This window comes from Theropithecus gelada, chromosome 12, assembly GCF_003255815.1.
Source record: "Theropithecus gelada isolate Dixy chromosome 12, Tgel_1.0, whole genome shotgun sequence".
Taxonomy (NCBI): Eukaryota; Metazoa; Chordata; class Mammalia; order Primates; family Cercopithecidae; genus Theropithecus; species Theropithecus gelada.
In genome coordinates this window covers 54,776,379-54,795,344 of record NC_037680.1, presented here as the reverse complement: position 1 = coordinate 54,795,344, position 18,966 = coordinate 54,776,379, and the positions used below count along the sequence as shown (strand labels likewise).

General features: G+C 40.5%; 1 protein-coding gene across 5 annotated transcripts in view; it reads right to left on the bottom strand.

Moving 5' to 3' along the window:
• Positions 1-18,966, bottom strand: part of OSBPL6 (oxysterol binding protein like 6) — a 211,985-nt gene that overhangs the window by 16,263 nt on the left and 176,756 nt on the right. For 4 of the 5 annotated variants that reach the window (XM_025404426.1, XM_025404428.1, XM_025404429.1 and 1 more), the window contains 4 exons: positions 11,258-11,365; positions 9,460-9,597; positions 985-1,072; positions 230-483 (listed from right to left, as the gene is read on the bottom strand). In XM_025404426.1, the coding sequence (XP_025260211.1) occupies positions 230-483; positions 985-1,072; positions 9,460-9,597; positions 11,258-11,365 (588 nt within the window). The remainder of the gene's footprint in view (positions 1-229; positions 484-984; positions 1,073-9,459; positions 9,598-11,257; positions 11,366-18,966) is intronic. The other variant, XM_025404431.1, reaches the window with a different exon arrangement.

Below are 18,966 nucleotides of genomic sequence, written 5' to 3'. Positions count from 1 at the left end.
ACTTTAGAAACACTCTAGACCAAGGATAAGGCACAAAAAGTGTGTCTTCCTGTGTTGGTATCTGGGAGGTTTTGGCCTCGCCTGATTTATGCAAACAGGTCAATTCCTCTTTTACTATGCAGTGAGAATATTATGCAAATGCCAAATATATCATCATAATGAATTCTGGTTTAGCCCAGGTCTAGGACTGGCAAATCCTTGAGGGGTGCTGCTGTTAGTTATTTATTACCATGCGCTCATATGGATCATCAGTTTCTGAAGCCTTGTCCAGGAGCTCGCTGTATTCCATTTCCTCGCAGAGGTGCTGCAGGGTGTTGAGTGGCTCATTTAGCTCCACAGGCATGGAGACTTTAGACAGGTCTTTACCAATGTTGTTCCTCAAGATATTCCACAGGTTAATGTTACTGGTGTCAGGACAAGGAGCTGGCAGGCATGTTCGACGCCCATTTCGGAAGGCCCCTCCTGTAAGCTCCCCATTCAGGACTGGAAGAGGGAGAGTCACAGTGAACAACACTTTGCTGTTCTGATTTCACAAAATCAAGAAGGGAAGTAACTTTCAAATAAATCTGATTTTGAGACATTTCGAGAGTCTTCATTATATCCTTTCAAAAGTAAATGGAATTCTTTCAATGCAAGGTTGCTAATAAATGCAGAAAACAAGTGTATAGTTTTATAAATAAGGCATTAAATATACTCAAATATCATTCAAGACAGGCTAAGTTTTAAAAAATTAAATATATTTAATAAGAGGGACTCAAGCTGTTGGTGTGAGAAAGAGGAAAAACCTTTTCTCTTAACCATTTACCTAACAGATGTTTCAACCATTTACCTCAAGAGATTATACAAAATAGAATGCATTGAACAAATCAGCTGCCAAAAGAACAATTAGTGGGGGGTGTGTCGGGGGGATGCCTGTTCATTAAGTCTTCAGTGTTGCAATTTGGCATGTAGATAGAACAACCTGGAAGCTCAAATGATGCATACTTTGCCGAGAAATATTGTCTGCAACACTGGTGTTGTCTTCAGATATATTATCACTCACATCACTGATGTAAGACTCATCATCTGAAGCCTAAGGGAGGGAAGAACATACAAGGATCAGAATTCTTGTTCAGTCTTGCAAGTTCAGATAATCCAGTGATTAAAAATAACAAAACATTGTTCCAGTGAGAAGCAGAGGTCCTAGAGGAAAAGTATTTGGCATATGTGCAATGAACACTTGAGGGTCTTCATGAACTAGGATATAGGATCACTAAAAGGGAGCCTGGTCTTTAACTCCTTGTCTTAGTAGGGGCAGGAGGGCGGGGGAGACCAGTAAAGAACCAGAAATATTTTAGCATAATACACTAAGAATGTTTCAGGTTGGTGCGAGACTACTTGCAGTTTTTGCCATTACTTTCTTTTGCACCAACCTAATACCTAAGAGAAGGCCCTATGACTCTACCTTAGAGGACTCAGGAGAGGCTGCCCAGGGGGCAATATTTAAACTGGGTGTTAAAGAATGAATAGGAGTTGCCCAGTTGTTAGAAGGGACAAAAGCACATGAAGAAGGGAGATTGTGCAAAGGTAAGGCCCATGAGAGCAACATTTATCCCAGGAATGCAAAGGATGTTGAGAGTGGTTGTGGCAGAGGGTAGAGAAAACAAGAGGGCCCAACAGTGAAGGGCTTTTCATGCCAACAAAAAGGGTTCATATGCAATCCTAAGAGGAAAACCAACAAAAATGCACGGGACGTTGGAATCAGATTTGGTTTTCAGGAAGATATTTGGCAGCTTTCCCTAGGGAGGCCAGATACTAGGATGCTGCATAGATCCGGGTAAGAAATACAGCTTAGTCAGCTGGGTGTGGTGGCTCACGCCTGTAATCCCAGCTCTTTGGGAGGCCGAGGCAGGCAGATCACAAGGTGAGGAGATCGAGACCATCCTGGCTAACATAGTGAAACCCCGTCTCTACTATAAATACAAAAAATTAGCCGGGTGTGGTGGCGGGCGCCTGTAGTCCCAGCTACTCAGGAGGCTGAGGCAGGAGAATGGTGTGAACCCGGGAGGCAGAGGTTGCAGTGAGCTGAGATCACACCATTGTACTCCAGCCTGGGTGACAGAGCAAGACTCTGTCTCAAAAAAAAGAAATACAGCTTAGATTCAGATGGCCTCTGTGACAATGGGGAGAGACGAATAGTGAAGCCACCTCCTGCATGAGAAAAATGTGAAACTAAAATGAAACACAAATTAGCAGAAAAATGAAATTAAGGAAGAACGTACATACTAAAGGGACTTAGAAACAGAGCAGATCAGGAAAGAGAGGGTAAGACAGAACCATCAGAGGAATGGGAAAACTAATGACTTTCCTGCAGGCAAGAAAGCTGCTGATACTTCCTTCAAAATGGAAACAATGCTATATTTTTTTCTGAATATAAAACATTCTTATTGTAAAAAATTAGAAAATAGGTACAAGTAAACAGATGAGTATGAAAATTACCTATCAGCCCATCACCTATAGGAAACCACGTAACATTTTGGTGAGTATTATCCTCCAATTTCAAAATGCCTGTACAAATATATTGACACATCTATCTTTATATACTGAAAAAGGAGAACAGCTTACGTATTGCTTTATAGCATTCTGAATACGTTTTCATTATAGTAGCTACAGCTACTTTATTTGGAAAGGCAACATAATTCATTATATGATTATAACAAGGAATTTAACCAGAATGTAGGTGGTTTCTAACGTTTTATTATTATAGACAATACCTGGATGAACATGCTTGCAAATATATTTTTGTAAATCCGCCTGGTGATTACATTAAAATTTTTTTCTAGATCAGATGGGTCACTTTGAGGCTTTAGTTCCATGTAGCCAAATTGCTCTCCTGAAAGACTGGATTAGTTTGTTCTCATCAGCAATATATGGGAACATCATCCGTCTTTCCACACCCACTTAAACACTTCACACTATCCATCTTTTTTTAGTACTTACCTGGTATACATAAAAGATAACTTTTTTTTTTTTTTTTTTTTTTTTTTTGAGACAGACTCTTACTCTGCTGCCCAGGCTGAAGTGCAGTGGTACCATCACAGCTCACTGCAACCTGGGCTCATAACTCCTGGGCTCAAGGGATCCTCCTACCTCAGCCTCCCAAGTAGCTGGGACTACATGCACACACTCCCATGCCTGGCCAATTAAAAAATAATTTTTTTTTAGAGATGAAGGGTCTTGCTATGTTACCCAGGCTTGAACTCCTAGCTTCAAGCAATCCTCCCACTGCAGCCTCTCAAAGTGCTGGTATTACAGGTATGAGCCATTGCATCTGGCCAAAACATTGCTTTAAAGTTTGAATTTCATCCTTTATGAACTAATTTTCATATATTTCACACATTTTTCAGTTTGACATATAGATTACATTTTTCTTAACTTGCATTTTTAAACTTTGTTTATGCCAATTTTTTTGCCATGTAAAAATTTTGAATTTGTACATAATAAAAACAATTGGTCTTTGTCTTTAAGGTTTCTGGATTTACTGCTAATGTTTTAAAAATTAGGGTTGAGAAGAATTCATACATTTAGGGATAACAGTGATGGACAGAATGATTGCATGCATGGACGAGTAATGGTAATTTTGTTTTTGAACACAGAGTAAGCCCATAAAGATGACAAATTGAGAATAAAATCTTTTTCTGATTCATATTTTCCTACTGCAACAGGTTCCCGCAGTTCCTACTGACTGCAGTAGAGTTGAAGGTTAAGCCATCAGGCTCATGAAAAGCCAACTTCTTATGCTTGAAAACAAAACAAAAGTAAATCAAACTCCTCTGTGTGATTTCACTGAAAAAAATCTAATCATGCTCAATTATGTTTGAGGAGACAAATGTCTACCTAAATCAAATTCACATTGCAGGCATGTTTATTGTTTTTAAGAAAACACTCATGTTTATCCTACAAATACCTATAAAGTCTATGCTTCTTCAATTTCCTTTCTTTCCTCTTTCTTTCTTTTTCTTTCTCTTTCTTTCTTTCTTTCCCTCCCTCCTTTCTTTCCCTTTCTCCCTCTCTCTCTTCCTTTCTTTCTCTTTCCCTTCCTCCTTTCTTTCCCTCCCTCCCTCTCTCTCTCTTCCTTTCTTTCTTTCTCTTTCTTCCTTCCTTCCTTTCTCTTTTCTTTCTTTCTCTCTCTCTCTTTCTTTCTTCTTTCTCTCTTTCTCTCTCTCTCTCTCCCTCCTTTCTCTTTTTCCTCCCTCCCTCTTTCTTTCCTTCCTTCCTTTCCTTTCCTTTTCCCTTTCCTTTCTCTTCCTCCCTCCCTTTTCTTTTCTCTCTCTCTCTCTCTCTCTCTCTCCTTCCTTCCTTCTTTCCTTCTTTTTTGATACAGGATCTCTTTCTGTCACAATGGAGTACAATGGTACAATCATAGCTCAACACAGCCTTTACCTCCTGGGCTCAAGGTATTCTCCCACCTCAGCCTCCTGAAGGAGCTGGGACCACAGGCATGCACCACCATGCCCAGCTAATTATTCGATTTTTTTCTGTAGAGGTGAGGGCTCCCTGTATTGCCCGGGCTGGTCTCAAACTCCTGACTCAATCATCCCACCTCGGCCTCCCAAAGTGTTGGGATTACAGACATGAGCCACCATGCCTGGCCTTCCTCTTCAATTTCTAATCTCTCCCAAACTAATATATCATAGAAATGATCTGAAATCATTGGTGTAAAATAATTCTACAATAATAGTGGGCCTTGAGTAAGATGTATACATGTCATGTGTGTGTAGTAACTAAGGCTGGGCTCTCTTGCTGTGATCCATTCATGCCACCCTGTACAAAGAGCTAAGGCTCTGCACTATTAGAATAAAACAGTTTATCCTCTGCCCCATGGTTAAGAAGTCCTGGAACCAAATATTTCTCTTTACAAACTTAGGGATTCAAAAGAGTTCAGAAAATATATATTTTTCTTAAACGTGACCAGGCATGTAGCATTGCAGAAACAAGTTTAAAAGCAAAGGCAAATAGATTATTGTGGAAGCAAGAAGGCCATTTTTTAAAAGAGCAGAGAATTCATTCAGTAAAGTGCATTGGTAAATAACATATAAAGAGGATTTTTCCCTCAGCCATGGAAAATGTTAATGTAAGACAGCTAATGCCCAGATGTTTCTCAGAATAATCATTATAAGCATTTCTTCCTTTGCTCAGTTAGCAGATATTTATTGAGTACCTGCTCTGGGCTCACCAGAACTGTTTTAGTGCAGGAGACCCAGTGGTTAAATCTCTGCCTTCATGACATTTATGTTCTAGTGGGGCAGACACACAACAAATGAAATACAGGGAAAAAAAAATATATATATATATATATATATTTTTTTAAGATAGTGATAAGCATGAAGGAAAAAAAAATGAGGAAAGAGGGACACAAAAGGTCAGAGGAGGCCAGGCGCAGTGGCTCACGCCTGTAATCCCAGCACTTTGGGAGGCCGAGGCAGGCGAATCACTTGAGGTCAGGTGTTTGAGACTAACCTGGCCAACATGGTGAAACCTCGTTTCTACTAAAAACACAAAAATTAGCCAGGCATGGTGGTGCACGCTTGTAATCCCAGCTACTTGGGAGGCTGAGGTGGGAGAATTGCTTAAACCCGGGAGGTGGAGGTTGCAGTGAGCCGAGATTACACCACTGCACTCCAGCCTGGGTGACAGAATGAGAGATTGTCTCAAAAATAAACAGAGAAACCCCAAAAGGTCAGAGGAAAGGAGGAAATGGCAACTCTAAATTGTAGATAGGACAGCCAGCATAGGCTTCCCTGGAGGTGACCTTTGAGTAAGGGACTAAAGAGAGTGAAGGAACTGAAGTTGTGGATCTCTGGGGGAAGTGCTTGGGCCAGGGTAGACGGCAAGTGCAGAGGCCCAATTTCCTTTGGCAGCTGCAGTGCAGGATACACAGCTTGAGCCTAACCTGCAGCTGCTGCTAGGATTCCCACATGTACAGTCAACTCACCGGGTGGGTTGCCAAGACTATGAGTGTGAAGGCGCAAGGAGCCTTCTGAGGGGTCCTCATCACAAGGTGATATAGTTTGGATGTGTGTCCCCATCCAAGTTTCATGCTGAAATCTAATCCCAGACTGGATCACGGGAATGGTTTTCTCTGGAATGGTTTAGCACCATCCCCTTTGGTCCTGTCCTCCCGATCGTGAGAGAGTTCTTATGTGATCTGGTAGTATAAAAGTATGTAGCAACTCCCACCTTGCTCTCTTGCTCCTGCTCTGGTCATGTGAGGGCCGGCTTCCCCTGGGCCTTCTACCATGGTTGTAAGTTTCCTGAAGCCTCCCCAGAAGCCAAGCAGATGCCAGCATCATGCTTCCTGTACAGCCTATGGAACTGTGAGCCAATTAAACCTCTTTTCTTTATAAATTACCCAGTCCAGGTATTTCCTTATGGCAATGTGAGAACTGCCTTATACATAAGGGAACTTAGAGACTTGGGCAGATGAGGTTGTCCCAGAAACCAAGCCTTAGCTGAAGGGGAAAAGCAACTCTGAGAACATCATAATGTCTGTCACTTGGGTTTATCTCCTGGCCTACCCCCTTTAAATACTTAAGGCCAAGTATTGTGATAAAGGGAGAAGTTGCAAGTAAAAACAGTAATTTTATGAAAACCTGTGAGGTACAGGGCACAAGGAATGGGGGTACAGTTCAGTTCTTTCCAGTGTGAGTTGTAAGAGACAGTCATTCTCATTGCTACAGCAAGGGACACAAGGTATCTTTAGCAAATAGTCAACTCCAGAAATCATTCCTTTGGCTGTTGGAAGGCTCCAGAAGAGAGGTGGCATGAGGCTGGAGCTGAGAGCAGGCATCAGATTATAAGGGTCTTTGTTTTAATAGATAAGGAGTTTAGAATGTTATCCTAAGGACACTGGGGAATAGAGACATGATCAGACTTGCCTTTTAGGAATACTACTCAGGTTGCCCAGTGGAAAATGGATGGGAGGCAGCAAGATGGGAGACTGGAAGTTATGAGACTGATGGGTGATCTAGGTGGGGAGCAGATGGGAACTGAATTGGAGCAGTGGCAGTGAAGCTGCAGGAAGATGCACAGATCTAAGAGTATTTAGATGATGGAAGCTACAGAACCCAAGTGAATTAAGGTGGGTGGCAGTAAAGGGAAAGAAGAGTAAAGGAAAATCTTCAGGCATTTGGTGTGAACAGTTGGGTAGAGAGGCACTTAGATAGGTGACATGAGAGGAATGGGCAGGCTAGGGTTTCTCTCCTGGGGGAGTGGTGGGGCTTGTTGATGAAATCTTTTGGGACATGCTGAATTAGAGGTTCTGTGAGCACCAGATGTCAATGCCTAACAGGTAGTTGACTGACTCTCGGACGGTTCTGTCCTTGAGCTTTAGACTTAAATATTCAAATGCCTGACAGGTAACTCCACTGAGAAGTCTGATAAACTCATGATGCCTCACAGTGAATGTCTCATCTCCCTGTGACCCCGTCCTCCACCTTCTTATCCTGCTCTCTGCCACCACATTCACTCCCCCACCCCTCACCTGTCCCAGGGTGGCACCACCATCTTGCTTGGACTCATGCAATAACCCGCTTCACATCCTCTTCATTTCTGTATACCCAGTGTTCAGGGCAAGCAGTACCTGGGGACCCAGCTAGGTGTGCCCCAGGGACTCAGAAATAGCTCTCAGAGAGGTAAGCTATGAAGTCATCAGATGATAGGTCAGAACTCAGATAATGCACGGTCAAGTCTGACTGTAACCTGACTAAAGAAGGATGAAGGGGTCGGGCACAGTGGCTCACGCCTGTAATCCCACACTTTGGGAGGCTGAGGTGGGGAGATCACCTGAGGTCGGGAATTTGAGACCAGCCTGACCAACATGGAGAAACCCCATCTCTACTAAAAAAACAAAATTAGCAGGGCATGGTGGCACATGCCTGTAATCCCCGCTACCTGGGAGGCTGAGGCAGGAGAATCACTTGAACCTGGGAGGCAGAGGTTGCGGTGAGCCAAGATCGCACCACTGCCCTCTAGCCTGGGCAACAAAAGCAAAACTCCATCTCAAAACAAAAAGAAAATCAAAAACAAACAAACAAACACAACAACAACAAAATGATGAAGGATGGGTCAGCAATGGGAGCTCAGGAGGCAGAGTCAGAAAAGGAAATTTTGGTAGCATTATCGACAGCATGGTGGTCTCTGGGGGTGCAGGCAGACAGACACAAATACCAAGTCCTTGTGGCAGAGTATCCCTATGTTGGAGGGTGAGTGTGGAGCTCTAACATTCTGGCCCCCTAGCCTTAAGTTTACTCATGTCCCTTGCTCACCAGGCAATCTCTGACTAGAATTACGCTTACCATGCAGATTTGCCTACAGGAAAAGACGCACTAATTAGCAAGGATGATTATTCTGTCCATCTGAAAGTATGTATCAGTTACCATCACAGATCATTAAATTAGCATTCCAGCCTGCGAATGGAAGTCTCTGTGAACCTGTTAATGCATGCCTTGGGATCTGAGAGGCAGGTGCATGCCTTGGTATGCTGACAAATTCAGTATTTGATACAAGAATTCTATTTTACTTTCCTCCCATTATAAAAATGATATGTATTCATTATTGCTTTCTCTTTTCCACTTTGTCTTTGTTTCTAAAATCACTCATAATTTCAAACATCCAAAAACAACTACTACTAATTGTCAGGATGTTTCCTTCCAATCTGTTTTCTATGCATATGGAAATAATGTTTAGCAATGATTTCATTTCTTTTTTGTAAAAATGCAGTACAGATTTGCAATCCCAAATGACAAAATTCCTAATCAGCTGTGTGGAAAAGAGTTTTGGCTGCTTTCCTCATGCCAAAAAAAGTTGACTACACTGTAGTAAAAGAACTAATTTCTGCAACCTGACCACGGAAGAGGTTCCCTGTTTCCAAGACCTTGGCAAGAATCATAAGCATGAAGAGCAATCCAGTACAGCTTTTATGATAGTCAGTGGTTACCCTCCAAAAACCATAATTACCCAACTAGCTACGTGCTACATAGTATCCTTCTAATCTTAAATTCATGTCCCTAGCGAAAATATCTAGTATGTATGTGTCGGTGTATGTGCGTGAATGGTGCTTTCCTAATTCTCTCATTCTTTCTATATTTATTAGCTAGTCTCCTTCTATAAAGAGCTCTGTCATAAACTCTTTTGTTACCCTGAAATATGAATCATAGAAGACACTCCAATAAATGTTGATTCTTTCCCTTAATTCATCAAATTTAAATTCTTGATGCTCAGAAACGTTAAGCACTCAGTAATTGGTAACTGATATAGTTTGCGTGCTTTTAGCTTTGCTACAATTTGGGCATCTTAGTATGATGTAAACAAAAAAGAAAAAAATGAAAGTAATCACCAAAAAGTTCCACAGTTTTATTTTCTTTAACTCAAACTCAATCACAAGATGTTGAGGCCAACAAGTCAAGAAGGCATACATACCTCATTCTCTGATGAACTTGCAGAGATGAGCACCTCTTGGGCATCAAAGAACTCAGAAACAGACTCTGACATGGACAGGCGGCTCTCATTGGCTACTTGCTGTGATAGGGGGAGACTGACATGGATTTGCTCACCAGCCTGCGGAAGACAGAAGCATACAGTGTAATTGCTTTTCCCCCTGTTAGAATAGCTATTCCTTTAATTAAATTAGCCAGATTTATACTCTTTAATACTGTATGTTAAAAAGTGGCGGCCACAAGTAATTTTCACTTGCAATTCAGTAATGACCACTGTATACGTTTCCTTCCAATGTGTCTAAAGACCCCAAAAGGAATAGTTGAAAGGTGTTGGTACTGTGCCTTGATTTTAAATCTTTGGTTGATTGATACTGAGTCAGGTTAAGCTGCTATGAATACCCTGATTGACTGTAGAGACAACTTCATTCTCTTATTCTTAGCTCTGTCATATTCTAACGGTACATTAAACATGAAGAAATATTTGTAGAAACTACTAGAGACATGCTAAGAAAATCCATAAAACTAATTTTTGAGACAGACTATATATGTCACTTTGCAATTTGATCATGAATTTTAACCAATAAAACACATGACTGGAATATTGAACCTTATTTCAAATTATACTTTTATTCAATAAATTATAGTTTTCAAGGAAGCTATTCAAGTTTCAATTAAAAATGTAAGACATATATATATTTTCTAGTGCACATTTCAGGTTGAAAAGAAGATTCCAACTGAGATGATCAAATTATTTTTGAATGACAAATTTTAGAAATACTTCTAGATTCTGGGCAGTTGAGTGAATATAAGTATTATCAGAGAATACAGAGCCCATGGAGGTGAATGAATTTAGGGTGGAAAACTTAAGTCGAAGACAAGTTGTTTTGGGATAATATTTCCTAAGAGGTTAGAACCCTTGTACCTATAGATTTCCAGTAAAATGTATGTTTTTGGTACAAATATGACCTTAAAATCAGTTAAACCTCTCGTCTTGTTACATATATCATCACTGTATATAAAGCTCTAATATTACTGTTAAAAAGTGTAAGTTCTCATGCTATAAAGTAATAATTTTATGGAGAGTCATAAACAGAATTATACACTCAAGTTTAGCCCAAATACTGAATGTTCTCCTATTCTCTTAACATTTCTTCAAACTGAAAAATGGAATAATAATACCACCTAACACAGAAGGTTGTTGAGCGTGTCAAATGAGATCACACATGCAAAGTCGTTAACACAATACCTAGCACATAGTAAGAATTACCTTGACACATGTCAGCTATTAATTAGCAGCAGCAGCAGCAGTAGTAGTAGCTGCAGCAGTACCATTAGCATTATCTTAACAAGGTCAGGCGACTTCTGTCCTTAGGGCTTTCAAACAAACCTTAAGAGCACTTTTACTTAGCAACCTTCTCAGCTAATTTTTTTTTTTTTTTTTGCAACATTTCACCGGCCATTTGATGCTAATGAACATTTCTAATGACGAATGAGACAGACATTGAAAATTAACAAGTTGGAGTAGATATATAAATCAAATATTCAGTGGTATCAGGTGAACATAGGAATAAATAAAAATAGACACTGATCACCAGGAATAAATGATGTCAAGCTCTTATATATCCTTTACTTCAAAGAACATTGAACTGTCAGCGACACAAATATTTATGGAGGGAACCTTTATTAACAGTGAAAGAACTGGATATAAATAAATAAAAATATGCAGTAAATTTAGATGCTAAAAAAATAGGTACTCTGCATCTATTTAAAATGAGTCTTACCTCATCAGGGCTAGGAATAATATTTACACTGACAACCTGATCACAAATAATAGACTCTGAATGTATTCTGTTCAAACGACTCCTTAGTTCAGCATTCTGGTTGAGTGCCTTAAAATAACAAAAACCACACATGTAATTTAAAATTAATAAGCAAGCATAAAACAGAACAAGTACGCAGGTACAAGTTAGACAATGATGTCTGTGATGTTCTTAGCTCTAACTTTTGAAGCCATCATGAGCCAGACCCTACCAGCAAGGAGTAAATAAATGGCTCAAAAATAAGGTATTAATTTTTTGTAATATAAGATTGCTACTTTGCGGGTTGGTGGGCTGAGTTAACAGATTTCATAAAAGTGATTCATAGAATTTTCTTTCCTTTAGAGTGAGGCCCATTATACTCAAGCCCAGTCTACCACTACATATGTATTACTTTTTTTTTTTTTTTTTTTTGAGACGGAGTCTCACGCTGTGTCACCCAGGCTGGAGTGCAGTGGCGCGATCTCGGCTCACTGCAAGCTCCGCCTCCCAGGTTCAGGCCATTCTCCTGCCTCAGCCTCCGAGTAGCTGGGACTACAGGCGCCCGCCACCACGCCCGGCTAGTTTTTTGTATTTTTAGTAGAGACGGGGTTTCACCATGTTAGCCAGGATGGTCTCGATCTCCTGACCTCGTGATCCGCCCGCCTCGGCCTCCCAAAGTGCTGGGATTACAGGCTTGAGCCACCGCGCCCGGCCATATGTATTACTTTTTGCAGCCTATGATGAAAACTACTGTTTTCATTGAAAATTCTTTCACATTTTTGTTCTAGTTTCTAAAGTTTGGGAGTTGTTTCAAAACTGGGTAGTTACCTTAAAAATTAGTTAGAAATAGAATGAACTGGCTTTAGTTTATAGAATTAGATTTTCGTCTGTTTAAAGAAAACATCTGTATTTTCATTTTCCAGGAGCACATAATATATATGACAATGCTGCAGAACTAACTTAAGTGCAAACAAAAAGGTGTCTTCAATGAACAGTGTAGACACTGACAACCATAATAAGAACATAGCACTGAAAGTACACCAACTCTAAGTTCTCTACATGACACTACCTCCAACATGCTTTAAGTTAGCATCAGTAAAATACTACTTGCTACAACACAGTTTAGTATGTGGAGTAACTGCATTTATTACAAGAAGAGAAAAGTTTTACATAAGCATGGCATCCCTACAAGGACCCTGTTGACAAAGGTACAGTGAATCCTCTGGTAACGAACATCCCACTGATACACAGAAACATGTTCCATTTATAGAATACAGATGTAGCTAATTGGAATTGTATCAGGCCTCAAATTAAAGACCTGTGAGAAGACAAGGCCCAGTGAAAAGATAGCTTTCTTTTCCTTCCCATTAAGATCAGCAATTAGAAGATATAAAGATATAAATGTCAGTGCCTAGTAAAGAGGGCATCTGCTTCAGGGAATGGGCATTCTGCTTCATTCAGAGCCAATGAATACAGTAAACCAATATAGACACAAATATAATCTCATTATTACAACTCTGTACCTATTAAAACACCCAGGGTAAATACAAAGTAGCTAAACTCTTCATTGCCTTTTCTCTCCTCTCTCCATCCTGGTCCCCGAGTCTTTCCCTCCCTCAACCCAGTTTTTGCTTTTTGAGGACGTAACTATCACTTGCAGCCTTTGGCTTTTGTTTGAAGCTGTTAGAACCGGTGTGTAAAATATTTCAAATCATATACTTGATCTGGAGGACTGTCACATTGATGGATTAAAGGCGGATACAGATTCTACAGTCATTACATTTGGAGATAGGAGGAAATAAGTCTCTGACTATCTGAGAAAACAGGAATGTTTAAGGGGGAAGAAGGTGATAACATTCTTAATAGATAAACCATGTGCCTCAAAGGAAGACTCCTAGTATCTTTTCAACCTGAGAAAGTGCTCAGGATCATTTTTCTTGGAGCAAAATCTCAAACACTTAGAATTAGAAAACAAAAACAAAAACAAAAAACCAACAACACTGCATTACTCTTATCTTTTGTGAGTACTATAGGCCTTTCTCCTATATGTTAGGACCACAAAAGATGCTGATTTCTTCTTCGTTCTCTGCCTACAAGTGAATGCATAGTTGCCTTAGTTACTGAAATATTTGGAACCATATATGCTTTGGTGCCATATAAGTGGGAGGCTATTTGATAGTTTTAATAGCAGAATCACAGTTTTTGTTGTTGTTGCTTGTTTTGAGACAGAGTCTTGCTCTGTCACCCAGGCTGGAGTGCAGTGGTGTGATCTCAGCTCACTGCAACCTCGGCCTCCGGGGTTCAAGTGACTCTCATGCCTCAGCCTCCTAAGTAGCTGGGATTACAAGGGTGCACCACCACATCTGGCTCATTTTTGTATTTTTAGTAGAGATGAAGTTTTGCCATGTTCACCAGGCTGGTCTCAAACTCCGGATCTCAAGTGATCCTCTGGCCTCAGCCTCCCAAAGTGCTGGGATTACAGGCAGGAGTTACCCTGCCCAGCCCAGAATCACAGTCTAACATCTCGCCACTAATGTCAGTAAGAAATGAACTAAGAGGTTTTTTTTGTTTGTTTGTTTGTTTGGTTTTTTTTTGAGACGGGGTCTTGCTCTGTCGCCCAGGCTGGAGTGCAGTGGCCGGATCTCAGCTCACTGCAAGCTCCGCCTCCCGGGTTCACGCCATTCTCCTGCCTCAGCCTCCCGAGTAGCTGGGACTACAGGCACCCGCCACCTCACCCGGCTAGTTTTTTGTATTTTTTAGTAGAGACGGGGTTTCACCGGGTTCGCCAGGACGGTCTCGATCTGCTGACCTTGTGATCCCCCTGCCTCGGCCTCCCAAAGTGCTGGGATTACAGGCTTGAGCCACCGTGCCCGGCCGAGGTTTTTAAATTAAATATAATTTATTCTTTTTCTTAGATGTGATGTGAAAAATAAAAATTCTGGCCTGGGAGTCAGAAGATCAGGTTCTTTTGATCTCAGGGCTAAGTAGTCTTCACCAAGTTACTTAACCTTTCTGGGGTTGTATTAAATAAACATACAAATTTGATTGAAACACTAAGTCAGAATCCTGCACAGTGCCTCTTGGTTATCATTATGAAGATGAACTAGCATCCAGAATAGTGCAAAAATAATTCTGGGTTCGGGGATTTTCTGATGCTTACAATATGGTTCATAGGAATTTCTATACTTCACGGGGCAAATCATCAGTATTTGGCTCTCTGATAAGAGCACACTCAAGGAATTTTTACATTCTATGCAAAGTTTACTTTGGCATTCGTTGGGATGGTCTGGGGAGAGTTTTATCACCTATGTTCTTACTTAATTCTCTTATTGTTGAAACCCTGTTCTCTCTTCCATTGACAGCAAAAAGAGTAGCATGGCAGCAACAGACAGAAATCCTAAAGTATTTCTTATTAAGATGAAAGCCAGGCATGGTGGCTCATGTCTGTAACCTGAGCACTTTGGGAGACCAAGGCAGATGGATCACTTGAGGTCAGGAGTTCGAGACCAGCCTGGCCAACATGGTGAAACCCCAACTCTACTAATAATACAAAAATTAGCCGGGTGAGGTGGCACACGCCTACAGTCCCAGGTACTCAGGAGGCTGAGGTAGGAGAATCACTTTAACTCTTGAGGTGGAGGTTGCACTGAGCCAAGATTGTGTCACTGCACTTCAGCCTGGGTAATACTGCAAGACTGTGTCTCAAAAAAAAAAAAAAAAAAAAAAGTATGTTTTATTAAGCTGAAGAAAAATAGAAGTACTTTCATTTGTTAAATTTTTTAATGTAAATGTTTTAATGTAAATTTTTTCAAACTTCAAAACCAGTTTTTTAAAAATGATGGCAAATACTCAAAGCCAAAGATCTGCTGTGGTTCACCACTACTGGCAAAGAATTACACTCTCCTGCCAAAATGCTAACACTGTGCCACAACAAAACAGTTTGGTTCCATTTTAACTACATAATGATGCATTTTGCTAGTTCTTATTTTAATCACTTTTAGAATTGAGACAAAAGTAGAAGACTCATCTCTGCTGCTATGATTTGAAGCCAGATGTTAAGCATGTTGAGTTCAAAGCTAAAAGTTTAAAAGACTTTTTAAAAGCTAAAATCATTTTACTAATAATATCTATGCAGTAGTAGAAAAGATTAGCTGTTACATAGCACAGGAAGCATGGAAATCAAGACCGTTCCCACTCTGGCAACCCCAGTGGTGAAAAGTGTAAGCCGGCAACTGAGCATGCAACAGCCCCTTCTGCGCATCCTCCTCCTTTTGCCTTGATCGTACAGGCTGTTTATGAAGTTTGCTACAACCAAGTGCCATGAGCTTTCAGGTAGTGCTTAGGTCTACATTTATTATTTCCTGCCCTGAAAATTATTTTTATCTAATAATACCATGTTTCTATAATAATATCATGGAAACTTTGGGACAAGCATTGTCAGGGAAATGATGCTCTTCGTGACAACAGAAAGGGCCTAGAAGATGGCAGAAATAAAGTAGGGAATGTACCCAAGAGGAGGGAGCAGTGGCATAAGCAAGGAAAAAGGAGGCAGAGGACCAGCCCCTGGTGCCAGCCAATGAGAAAGAAGAGCTGTGGAGACTTGTCAGCAGTAACATCGCTGTTAGTGGCATACAGGACCAAAGGCCTAACAGGGAGGAAGCACTTTGAAGCCAGGAACTGGGCACAGATTCTTCACTCAGCGGGTTTTATGCATATTCTTACCACTTGCTTTACTGAGCTTGGACTGCACTAAAAACTACAATGCATGCTCATTTCCCCACACCTCATGTCCCTTATGCACATTTCAAGTCTAATATATCCAAGAAACGCACAATTCCTTTCCAATGTATAAAATAAGTTACTGTCTTAAAGATTTGAGCCAGAATCAATTACCTAAATTGCCACCTCCTTAGCTACTAACTACCATTCATCAACCCTGGCAGGTAATTCCTAGGTGAAGATTTATCTTAGGCTGGGTGAGACTCTGGCATAAACATTTTACTAAATGGAACTGTGGGTTCTATGAGAAAAACATAGAAGCCTAATGGCTGGAGAAGGATATGAAACATATGGCAAGATGAAATCATCATAAATTTAAACCCTTTAGATAAAAATAAAACTGGTTCAAAAGGAATGAGAAAATGAGCATGGAAACTGTCAAAGCTAGAGCTGTCAAAACCAAATCCTGGGTCTCTCTTTAAAATCACTTGTTTTTTCAATTACGAAAATACCATTAAAGTATATTTGGAAAATGCAAAATATAGACAAAGTTTTAAAAAATGCATCTTACTACCCGACTGTTAGTAGTTTGGCCCATTTCTTTCTAGATTTTTTTCCTCTGTATTTTATTTTATTTTATTTTTTTTATTTTTTTTATTATTTTTTTTTTTTGAGACGGAGTCTTGCTCTGTCACCCAGGCTGGAGTGCAGTGGCCGGATCTCGGCTCACTGCAAGCTCCGCCTCCCGGGTTCACGCCATTCTCCTGCCTCAGCCTCCCGAGTAGCTGGGACTACAGGCACCCGCCACCTCGCCCGGCTAGTTTTTTGTAATTTTTAGTAGAGACGGGGTTTCACCGTGTTAGCCAGGATGGTCTCGATCTCCTGAGCTCGTGATCCGCCCGTCTCGGCCTCCCAAAGTGCTGGGATTACAGGCTTGAGCCACCGCGCCCGGCCTCCTCTGTATTTTAAAATATTGTTTAGTGGGTGCACAGTTTACATACTGTATCTGCCCCTTATTCTTTGCACATAAGCAGTTATTTTGTTTCAAACTCTTCACACACATAATTTTAATAGTTGCGTTAGCAAGTATTTCCTACTATTGGACACTTATGCTGTTACTGATTTTTACTAGTACAAATAATACTGCCATGAATATGTGCATCATTGTTTTCTAAATTTCAGCATTAATAGACATATCAGCCATGGACCTACAGGATAAAAGGGTAAAAACGTTTTAAGGCTTTTAATAAATATTGCCAAATTATGTTCAAAATGACGACAATTTAAAGTTTAAAGAAGATATCAGGATTCTATAAAGACTATCTTCACATACAACAAATTTGGCCGAGTCTCAGGGAACTATGAAATCCAGGAATAAACAAATACATTTGCAACTTTTATTTCATCACAGAATAATTATTTGGGTATGTGAAATGCTGTGGACAGGGAGGATGACAGATATGATTGGGATTTTAGATTATGCTACTATATAGTATGTTAAGCAATTTTTTTGCTTCAATTCTCATATTTACTACATTTCACTGATTCTAAGATGCACATTTCCCCCCATATTCACCGCCTCTGAAGCACTGTGTCAGTCCAATTGACAGTGTTTTTTTTTCCCTTTCTCAGTAATGCACAAAATGATGATGCATGTAACAACTGATGGCATCTTGATTTAATAAAATACAGTGATTCTAGCTGGAATAGATGGGTCACATTCCGTTATTCACATTTATATGAGCCCAACTCTCACTGCATTTAACACAAGCTGTGCAGAATTTCTGGGGCCAGGAATCAAACTAGTAACAGTGATAAAGTGTAATGTATTGAAGATAGGCTCAAGATGAGTTGGATTTTTATTATTATGGTAATCTGGGGTGCTGAGGTTGCCTTAGTCTTATTATAGACTATTTCATTTTGGTGTTCAGGGTACTGCATTAAACAAGACATAAGCTGGGTGCAGTGGTTCATGCCTATAATCCCAGGACTTCGGGAGTCCGAGGTGGGAGGATCACTTGAGGACAGGAGTTCGAGACCAGCCTGGGCAACATGGTGAAATCCCATCTCTACTAAAAATACAAAAAATTAGCCGGACGTGGTGGCACATGCCTGTAATACCAGCTAGTTGGGAAACTGTGGCAAGAGAATCACTTGAACCCAGGAGGCGGAGGTTGCAGTGAGCTAAGACTGAGTCACTGTACTCCAAACAGGGCAACAGAGCAAGATTCTGCCTCCAAAAAACAAACAAAAAAAGATATGAAATTATAGCTGATGTGAAATAAAGTCATTTATAAGGGATGGATGCCACATAAAATGTCCTGTCCTACAGGCTTGGGTCCAACATCTAGGCTCCCTCTCAAGTGTGAAAGTTTAAGTTTCATGGGGGTTAAATAACAGAATTACATATGCTTTTGTGTACATATAGATCGGGGAAGTAATATTACTTTATTTATTTTTATTTTTTTGAGACAGAGTCTTGCTGTGTCGCCCAGGCTGGAGTGCAATGGCACGATCTTGGCTCACTGCAACCTCTGCCTCCTGGGATCAAGCAATTCTCCTGCCTCAGCCTCCCAAGTAGCTGGGATTACAGGCACCTGCTACCACACCCAGCAAATTTTTTGTATTTTTAGTAGAGATGGGGTTTCACCATGTTGGCCAGGCTGGTCGAAGTAATATTACTTTAGAAGAGCAATTCATTAGACTGCCCAGCCTCGCAAATTGTTGTTTGCTCAAGGCAGGTAACAATTTATGCTAAGCATGTTGTAAAAATGCTAATTTCAAGTATTTTATCTGCTATATGCCTTCGAAAAAGATGATAAAATTTGCTGAGTTTGATATACTTAAAGCCTTGTTGAAACGCAGCACTTTAATCATAGACATACATCAAATAGGACTTATGTCAAATAGGACATAAAGGCGGATCACGAGGTCAGGAGATCGAGACCATCCTGGCTAACACGGTGAAACCC